The 10664-nt window shown below is 45.0% G+C and overlaps 1 protein-coding gene across 1 annotated transcript; it reads left to right on the top strand.

Moving 5' to 3' along the window:
- The first annotated feature begins 6964 nt into the window (after positions 1-6964).
- Positions 6965-7441, top strand: LOC125590423. The gene has a single exon (XM_048763988.1). The coding sequence runs from the start codon at positions 6965-6967 to the stop codon at positions 7439-7441; it is 477 nt and encodes a 158-aa protein (XP_048619945.1).
- The last annotated feature ends 3223 nt before the right edge of the window (positions 7442-10664 follow it).

Raw genomic sequence — 10664 nt, 5'->3', positions numbered from 1 at the left:
AGAGGTTAAAACGTTTAACAGGGCTAAAAATAGCACATGCAAGTCCATCAATTTCTCATCTTTTATTTGCGGATGACAGTTTACTCTTTTGCAAGGCGACAATGGAGGAATGTAGTGTTATACTAACATTACTTAGAGATTATGAAAAGGTGTCAGGACAACAAATTAATTTTTCTAAATCATCGATTCAATTTGGGCATAAAGTTCCTGCGGATCGGAGAACGGACATCCATAATCTCCTAGGTATTACAAATTTGGGAGGAATGGAGAATTATTTGGGGATTCCGGAGAGTCTTAGAGGTTCAAAAATACAGATATTTGGATTTTTAAATGAAAAGGTACACAATAAAGTGAATAGTTGGACCGTTCGCTTTCTTACAAAAAGAGGTAAGGAGGTCTTAATAAAATCAGCGGCCTCACCAATGCCAACTTCTATGATGTCCTGCTACAGGCTTCCCTAGAAAAATAACGAGTACCTTAACTCATTTCTGGTGGAGCAGTGGAAATAATAAAAAAGGTATTCATTGGTTCTCCTGGGATAAAGTCTGCATCCATAAAAAACGATGGGGGTTTGAGCTTTAGAGACCTGCAGGACTTTAATACGGCTTTGTTGGCTAAACAATTATGGCGACTGATCGATAAACCGGAATGTTTATTCTCTAAGGTTTTTAAGGGTCGTTATTTTTGGAATACTCATCCTTTGGATGATCACAGATCTTACTCCTCTTCTTATGGATGGAGAAGCATATGCTCAGCTAGATCTCTGGTTAAAAAGGGCTAATCAAAAGAGTAGGAACCGGGCAATCGATATCCGTATAGAATGACCCCTGGATATGTTGGGGTCAAAAACGGTTACGACGGAATTACCATCCGAAAATCCTCAGAGATCGTATTTCCGAAAGAGATAGTAAAAAGAAGGATACAGCTTTCGTAAAATATAACCAATACGAAGTTTTTACGAAGAAGTATCCTTGAAGATTCAAACCAAACAAACCAGGCTCGGTCGTTGCGTAATTACTGCGCATACACGCCGTCCGGTCGCTACGTAGCAACCAAGTCCGGGCTGATATCGGCCGGTGCAGAGCGACCGAACGTCCGACCCACTCGGTCGCTACGTACCGACCAAGCTCGAGCCAAAGCTCGGTCGCTACGTAGTGACCGAGCTCGAACCAAAGCTCGGTCGCTACGTAGCGACCGAGCACTCGTCCCGCTCGGTCGCTACGTAGCGACTGAGCGTTCGTCTCGCTTGTCGCTACGTAGCGACCGAGCCCGAGCCAAGCTTGGTCGCTACGTAGCGACCGAGCGTCCGTCTCGCTCGGTCGCTACGTAGCGATCGAGCTCAGCCAAGCTCGGTCGCTACGTAGCGACCGAGCTCGAGCCAAAGCTCGGTCGCTACGTAGCGACCGAGCGCTCGTCCCGCTCGGTCGCTACGTAGCGACCGAGCGTTCGTCCCGCTCGGTCGCTGCGTAGCGACCGAGCTCGGTCAAGCTCGGTCGCTACGTAGCGACCGAGCGCTCGTCCCGCTCGGTCGCTACGTAGCGACCAAGCTCGAGCCAAAGCTCGGTCGCTACATAGCGACTGAGCTCGAGCCAAAGCTCGGTCGCTACGTAGCGACCGAGCTCGATCCAAAGCTCGGTCGCTACGTAGCGACCGAGCGCTCTTCCCGCTTGGTCGCTACGTAGCGACCGAACGTTCGTCCCGCTCGATCGCTACATAGCGACCGAGCTCGAGCCAAAGCTCGGTCGCTACGTAGCGACCGAGCGCTCGTCCCGCTCGGTCGCTACGTAGCGATCGGGCTCGAGCCAAAGTTCGGTCGCTGTGTAGCGATTGAACCCTTCCGAACATCGATACGACACCAATCCATGCATTCTCGTCAAACCTTCGAATGCTATCTCCCGAAGACCGTAGCAAGCTCAGTCCATGTTTTCCGCTATTCTAACTCATCGATCAAACTTCGCGGATTAGAAACGGCGGAAAATTCGTAGTAAACGTGTCGAGTCGTAAGACGGCCCAAAGGTACCTAAAACACGACTCGAGGACCATCCTACGATTTCCTAACCAAAAGCCCGTAAACCACGGATAAATATGGAAGTTTTGAAGATAATTGTGAAGATCGGGAAAAATGGAATATCTTCATTTTATGCTATGACAGCTTAAGGGCAGAAGAGTAAAAGCGTAAACCGACCTTGGAGCTAGTATATAAGAAGTCCTAGGCGAGGAGCATGGGAGAGGACTTTTTAGACTCGGAATTCTCTGCACTTAGAAACTTTAGGCTTTATTCTCGACAAGTTAGGTTTCTATGACTGGCACTCAATTACTAGACGAACTCGCCCAGGCAGTTCGGTCTCTTGTCCAGCTCTATCAATTGAACTACGTTCGGCTTGATCCTCGAAAGGGGTACGTAGGCAGCCTTTAACAAGGTTCAGTCCGAAATCAATCAAAAACCTTTTATGTATCTTTTTCGTTTTTTTGTTATCGAGCTGCGACTCAACTAGGTTTGAGCTTTTAGGCCGCTAGAACTAAGTAACTCGCTGACAGTCTTTGCGGCCAAAACTTTTATGATCTCTTGTAATGATCGCAACGCTCTTACGCGGACTCGAAATAAGATCTACCGTTTTCTCTAAACTCGTTTGTTATCTTTTCATGATTTCCGCATATATTTGGTTACTTGTCGTTGGCTCTCGCAGAGATCCGGGACCTCTGGGAAATTAGGGTTTTCCTAGTTTCCTTATTTAAACGGAAATCGACAGTGCGAATTTCGGTTCCCACAGTTTGGCGCTAGAAGGGGGGGGGGGTAACGGATTGCTCTTACTCATGGCCACAAAACGCTTGATCTAAACGATGTCTGGATATATGAAAGACAAAATCGCAGCACTGACTGCTCCTATGGCCAACGCTTACGCAAACGCTGTAGTTTTCAACAAAATCGAAAACTTAGTCGCGACCTTCCGCCTTAGGAAGAGCACTAAAACAAGCTCGCGATTTCTCCCTGTAAACACGAAGGGAAACGATAAATCTTATCAAAACTCCGTAAGTTTGGCTCATCACCGAACAAAAGAAATCTCGATGCCTAAGGGTTTTACCAAAACACGTTTTCCGAAAACATTTCGGAAGGATAAAACTTGTTCTCCCAAAAAAACCGCTGAAAAACCCCTACGTTAATCGCAGAAAAAGGAAATACAACAAAACGATTACACAGCTCCGTCGCTACGTACCGACCGAGCACGCACACTGCTCTGTCGCTACGTAGTGACCGGGCACGCACACGGCTCGGTCGCTACGTAGCGACCGAGCATACACACTGCTCTTCCGGTCTCCGGAGAGATGCTCGATTCGTATCAAACAAGTCGTATAAGCCGAGAACCTATCGCGGACTTTAAATCGATACGAATAAGAAAGAAATCGCAACAGGAAAAACGATAGCCGGCCAGTCACCGCACAATCATTAAACCGAAAGTAAACATAGGTCTTGCCCTAAACCCAGCGCACTGGTCTCTAACATCTCTAGGCATAGTATCAAACACCCTGATACGAGATCCCAAAATTTGTCTCTTTGCCAATATTCGAACGTCTTCAGAAAATCCTGAAAGTTTACACACTGCAGAAAACTCTCGAAACAGATTATGGATATGGCAATTCACACAAAGTTAGACTACGAGACGAAAACTCGTAGTCTTCCCTCTACACCCATACAAAATGCCATCGGCAGCAACACGCCTTATAACCGCTACATAAAAACTAGACCATAAAGGTCCTACTGGAAAACTAGTCATAAGAACCTTAACTCCAAGACGAACTACGAAAGGCTTGATCCCTTCAACAAGGGTACGTAGGCAGCCGTCATAAGGCGCAGCCCCAATCTTATCGCAACCTCGGAACGGTCCAATACTCGGACGAGGATTTCGGGGATTGGGAACCATAATGAGCAATCCACCATGCCTCGTTCTCGGCGAGATGTACCGAGTGAGGCACGAACTCCATCTTCGGAACAATGAACTCTTCGTAAGCACTCGCGGATGAAGACCCTTTTTTTGCAACCTTTTTTTGCAACCTTTTTCTTGCTCGACATCTTTATATTTCTCTTGAGAAAAATATAGAAAAAGGGTGTGGAGAAAGGAAGAAAGTTTTTTTCTTAAGAAAGATCTTAGAGAAAGACAAAGAAAGTGAAAAAATTAGAAAACAAGTTACCTCCCTTCTTATAGGCATGAGGATTTATTATTCAAGCTCGGACTTTCGCATATTAATTCCATCCATCATGACTAACTTGCGAAACATGCCTAACCGCACGCTAGGATCCTACGATGCATGATCCTAACGGGCTGGGGGGCTAACTGTTGGGGTTAAAAACGGTTACGACGGAATTACCATACGAAAATCCTCGGTGATCGTATTTCCGAAAGAGATAGTAAAAAGAAGGACACAGCTATCGTGAAATATAACCAATACAAAGTTTTTACGAAGAAGTATCCTTGAAGATTCAAACCAAACAAACCAGGCTCGGTCGTTGCGTAATTACTGCGCATACACGCCGTCCGGTCGCTACGTAGCAACCAAGTCCGGGCCGATATCGGCCGCTGCATAGCGACCGAACGTCCGACCCACTCGGTCACTACATAGCGACCGAGCTCGAACCAAAGCTCGGTCGCTATGAAGCGACCGAGCGCTCGTCCCGCTCGGTCGCTACGTAGCGACCGAGCATTCGTCTCGCTTGGTCGTTATGTAGCGACCGAGCCCGAGCCAAACTCGGTCGCTACGTAGCGACCGAGCGTCCGTCTCGCTCGGTCGCTACGTAGCGATCGAGCTCAGCCAATCTCGGTCGCTATGTAGCGACCGAGCTCGAGCCAATACTCGGTCGCTACGTAGCGACCGAGCGCTCATCCCGCTCGGTCGTTACGTAGTGACCGAGGTCGAGCCAAAGCTCGGTCGCTACATAGCGACCGAGCGTTCATCCCGCTCGGTCGCTACGTAGCAACTGAGCTCGGCCAAGCTCGGTCGCTACGTAGCGACCGAGCGCTCGTCCCGCTCGGTCGCTACGTAGCGACCAAGCGTTCGTCCCGCTCGATCGCTGCGTAGCGACCAAGCTCGAGCCAAAGCTCGGTCGCTACGTAGCGACCGAGCGCTCGTCCCGCTCAGTCGCTACGTAGCGTTCGGGCTCGAGCCAAAGTTCGGTCGCTGTGTAGCGATTGAACCCTTCCGAACATCGATACGACACCAATCCATGCATTCTCGTCAAACCTTCGAATGCTATCTCCCGAAGACCGTAGCAAGCTCAGTTCATGTTTTCCGCTATTCTAACTCTTCGATCAAACTTCGCGGATTAGAAACCGCGGAAAATTCGTAGTAAACGTGTCGAGTCGGAAGACGGCCCAAAGGTACCTAAAACACGACTCGAGGACCATCCTACGATTTCCTAACCAAAAGCCCGTAAACCACAGCATGGTTTACGCTTGGCCCACAAGGAAGGATAAATGTCAAGTTTCTGCGGATAAATATGGAAGTTTTGAAGATAATTGTGAAGATCGGGAAAAATGGAATATCTCCATTTTATGCTATGACGGCTTAAGGGCAGAAGAGTAAAAGCGTAAACCGACCTTGGAGCTAGTATATAAGAAGTCCTAGGTGAGGAGCATGGGAGAGGACTTTTTAGACTCGGAATTCTCTGCACTTAGAAACTTTAGGCTTTATTCTCGACAAGTTAGGTTTCTATGACTGGCACTCAATTACTAGACGAACTCGCCCAGGCAGTTCGGTCTCTTGTCCAGCTCTATCAATTGAACTACGTTCGGCTTGATCCTCGAAAGGGGTACGTAGGCAGCCTTTAACAAGGTTCAGTCCAAAATCAATCAAAAACCTTTTATGTATCTTTTTCGTTTTTTTGTTATCGAGCTGCGACTCAACTAGGTTTGAGCTTTTAGGCCGCTAGAACTAAGTAACTCGCTGACAGTCTTTGCGGCCAAAGCTTTTATGATCTCTTGTAATGATCGCAACGCTCTTACGCGGACTCGAAATAAGATCTACTGTTTTCTCTAAACTCGTTTGTTATCTTTTCATGATTTCCGCATATATTTGGTCACTTGTCGTTGGCTCTCGCAGAGATCCGGGACCTCTGGGAAATTAAGGTTTTCCTAGTTTCCTTATTTAAACGGAAATCGACAGTGCGAATTTCGGTTCCCACAGGATCCCTGCTCCTCGCCCGAGGTCAGCATTACCAAAAACTCAATCTCAAATTTTAAATAGGTCGCTTATGGTGGGAGATCTGATAAATCCCATTGATTCTTCCTGGAATGAGGATCTGCTGAATATATATTTTCATCCAGATGATGTAAAGATCATTCGAGGTATAGCAGTTAGTAGAACGGAAAGGCCCGACACATACGGCTGGTTGTTTACGGACTCAGGTAAATACTCGGTGAAATCAGGGTTTAAGACAGAATCCTTATACCCGGATCGAGACTCAAAAGTGTTAAGTTATGGACCTAATGTTAAACCCCTTTTGACACATTCTTGGAAACTCAAATGCCCACCGAAACTAAGACACTTTGTCTGGCAAACTTTGTCTGGAACACTGCCAGTTTCAAAAAATCTGAACGCTCGTGGTATAGAGTGTGATCTCCGGTGTGGTATTTGTGGGGCAGAAGAGGAATCCATCTATCACATTATGTTTGAATGCCCACCAGCACTTCAAACATGGGCTTTATCTCGGATCCCTTCCCCTCCCGAAATTTTTCCATCTTCCTCAGTTTTTACCAGTTTGGATCATATTTTTTGGAGACTCCCAAAAGATGTTGATTCGGAGTATTTTCGATGGATTATGTGGTATATATGGAAAAATAGGAATGACAAAATTCATAATAATAGGACTATAAATCCTCAAGAAATTTTGCGTAGAGCAGAAGTTGAAGGATCACTTTGGGCTGAGGCCCAACTATTGGTACATGAGAAACATGGATTTACTTCGCCAGATATGAGTTGGCAGACACGGGGGTTCTCTCGAGTTTGCTATATTGATGGGGCGTGGAGAGAGCAAGATGTTTTTACAGGCCAGGGCTGGTATTGCCGGAAGATGAATTCGGAGGACATAATGATGGGCGCAATGAACCTTCTACGTAGCCTATCACCTTTACATGCTGAATGTGAAGCACTGATTTGGGCGATGGAGTGCATGAAGACCCTTCTGTTCTCAGACGTAGTATTTGTGACGGATTGTTCTCAACTGGTGAAGATGGTGTCCTCACCCGACGAATGGCCGGCGTTTGCTACACACATGGAAGAATTCTGCCGCAGTAAGACTTTCTTCCCCAACTTCATGCTCAGACATATCTCAAGGGCACAAAATACAATGGCGGACAAGCTTGCACGTGGTGCGAGGAGTTCTCCTTCAGCTATGCTATATGTCGATTCTTTACCCCCGGTTTGGCTATCTAAACCGGTGGTCTCATAGGCTTTAGCCTTTTATGTTGTCAAAAAAAATTGATACTATATGAAAATAGACAGAGAAATATAAAGGTCCACCATAGAAAACACAACATGCACTCCCACATGTAATCAAAGAAATGAGAACTTAAAAAATAGGCGCACAAAAAAATAATTTTTTTTTGGATAAAATGTTAAATTATATAACAATTTTTAAATATTTGACAAAATACAGAGAAAACAAAGAAACAGAAAGACAAAAAACTACAACAAAAACTAATCTACAAAGGAAAACAACCAAAAGCAACAAACAAAAAATACTAGAAGATAAATTAAGGGGATCCTAGACGATGAAGCACCAATTTCGAGTATAGAACTCGAACATTTGCAAAGTTGCCGCAGATCCAAAGAACTGGAGTCCTCATCTTTGTTGCCACGAGCTCCTCCTTCCGAGACCAGCCCTCAAACCTCGTAAGTGGGAATAGCCTATAGATTCTCCAAGAACTATGCAAAAACGAACCAACTTCAGAAGATCAAGCTACACCCGGTGGCATAGGAGCTTCTACTGGCAGTCAGAGAAGCTGCCTCCGACCAGCATCCTCAAGCTACAAAATCCTGAAGAATCATCTCCCATGGTTGCAACGGAGCCGCCAAACTCAGATCGCTGCCTCTATTCAACACCTAATCACCACACTGCAGCGGACCAAAACTAAATTGAATAATCACATGTCCATAACCTTTTAAGCGAAGCCCAAACAAGAACACAACCAACGGAAATCACTGCAGGAGCCACGCTGTAAATCATGACAGATCTGGGTAGATCCGAAGGAAAATGAAGGGGAAACTCTGAACTCCACCACATTGAAGCGCCACCCCCAGCCATCGCCGAAGAGGTGCTCATGCCGGAGCTAACAGACCCAAGACATCCGCCTAGGCATAACCTCACGAAGGAGAATATGCACACGCCAGGACAGTTCTCAAATCCCTACCATCAAGAAATAGCAGACGAACAAGAGAGAGTCCAAAACAACATTTCGATCTAAAGCTCACTTAAGACGAGACAAGAAGAGGTAGACAGATCGCCGATGAACCGCCAAACGCCACACAACTACAATGAATAGATATGTCACCTCAACCACCGGATAATCTTTCCCGAAGTGGCGACTCCTCAACTTCCTTGCTGAAAACTGAACAAGCAGAGAAGCATAACCGAACGAAGGAAAGCAGAATGGCCCTCTCCGGACAGAGGTGAGGAGCACTGACCGCCGAGAGCTGGAACGAGCTAAGACGAAGAGGAGTGGCGGCTGCGAGTCGAAAAAGAATATAAAAGAACTTATTATGCACTCACAATAATGTTTACAAGTTTTGGGAGTATAAAATAACATAATAGTATTTGACACTTTCGTATGATTATTAAAATAAGTTCCCGACACAACATATTTCTGGAAAACACACAACAAAGAATTACAATACAAAATAACATCCAATTAACATATATTGCAGCATCCAAAATTACTATGTACACTAAATTCACATGAAACATATAAAGTTAGTATTATATAAGTTAAGGAAAAAAGAACAGGTGAAAGTGAATAACTTGTAGAGAAAAATAAAGGAATCAGTATTATATTAATGAAGAGAAACACAAACAGAAATAATGTATGATAGTTATAAACTATATAAATAATCTTTTTTAAACTATAAACAGAGATTTGAAACCTCCCTTGGTCCAGTGGTTTGACCAAAGATTCATTAATTCTTCTACACCAGGAGGTCTGGGTTCTAATTCCCGGAGAAGGCGGAATTATTCGAATTAAAGGAGAAAATGCTTACAAGAGATCTACAACATGGCGCAATGAGTACCGTCAGGCGTGGATCCGATAGCGGCTCAGATGATGCAGTCAGGCGTGAATCCTCATACGGCAGGTAGAATCGTCGGCTGTAGAATCGTCTGTAATATTTCTTAAAGTTGTAATAGCATAATTATCCAACATTAAAAAAAAAAAAACTATATACAGAAAATGTACGCGCACCCGAGCGCGCGCTGATGATGTCTTTTGACAATTTCCCGTTTCACAAAGAAAAAGAAAAGAAAGAAAATTGAAAAATCATTTAGTTCCATAACATCAGTATAAGACTTCAGTGAAACAACAGACCCGAGACTCCACGTATCCAACATTCAATGTTATTGACAACACTTTTAAATATATAATTTTATTTATTTCATCCTAAAAGGACATACAATACAAATTTTTACAACAAAATCATGCATGGAAATGAATAAAAACCATACAACTATCACAAGCAGATATGAAACTCTGACTACACAAACAAATTGTAAGCAATTCCGGATCCTACTAATCTTCCCTACTTGTTTAGTTAATCCGAGTGGACCTTCCTCACCATCCAATATCGATTTACTGTAGACTATGAAGCGCTTGAAAGGAATAAGGTGAAAAAGATTCTAGCCTGAGGAACTCCTTTACCAGAGCAAACCTTCCTCACAAAAAAGATGGGTTGAAATGGAAATAATTTGCCTTTTGGAATCGGTACCTGCATGTAATGAGGAGGAATCAACCTGTTCAGATTGATCAAACAATCCACCAAGTACTGGGATGGTCTTATCCAATGCCGGCCATCACAGAGAGAGAGGAAGAAACAATTTGAATACCCTTGCACCTAGCACATTTTGGCTCTCTAAAAACTAAAGAGGGTTTCATTACAATCGCCCAAAAAAACAACCGATGACAGAAAAAACTCCAGACACGAAGAACACACAAAGAAGACAAATGAATGGACTGCGCAGATCCGTTAATGAACTCACGAGAAGATAACACCGAAGGATTGAAAAGTGTGACAACCCATCCCGATAACTCGGAACCCAGCTCACAGCCTTGCAGGGCACCGACCCTAACCCCTCACTGTGGGAGGAAACACCTCCACATCCACCGGTAGGTTATTGGTGCGCTTGGCGTTACTTGAGCACAAGACTTCACTCTTTAACAACACTCATCTAGGATGAGTTGTCACCAATTGATCTGCAGATCAATTGGTGACAACTCATCCTAGAAGAGTGTTGTTAAGGGACCATTTTTGTGACAACCCGTCCCGCTCACTCGGAACCCAGCTCATAGCCCTGCAGGGCACCGACCCTAACCCCTCACCGTGGGAGAAAATGCCACCACATCCATCGGTAGGTTATTGGTGCGCTTAGCGTTACTTGAACCCAAGACCTCACCCTTTAACAACTC

Source organism: Brassica napus, chromosome C7 (assembly GCF_020379485.1).
Source record: "Brassica napus cultivar Da-Ae chromosome C7, Da-Ae, whole genome shotgun sequence".
NCBI classification, from domain to species: domain Eukaryota; kingdom Viridiplantae; phylum Streptophyta; class Magnoliopsida; order Brassicales; family Brassicaceae; genus Brassica; species Brassica napus.
This window is presented reverse-complemented; position numbering and strand designations above follow the sequence as displayed.

Bases quoted from the DNA above. Each gene is read 5' to 3' on its own strand.
- LOC125590423 (XM_048763988.1), top strand. From the start codon at position 6,965: ATGAGTTGGCAGACACGGGGGTTCTCTCGAGTTTGCTATATTGATGGG.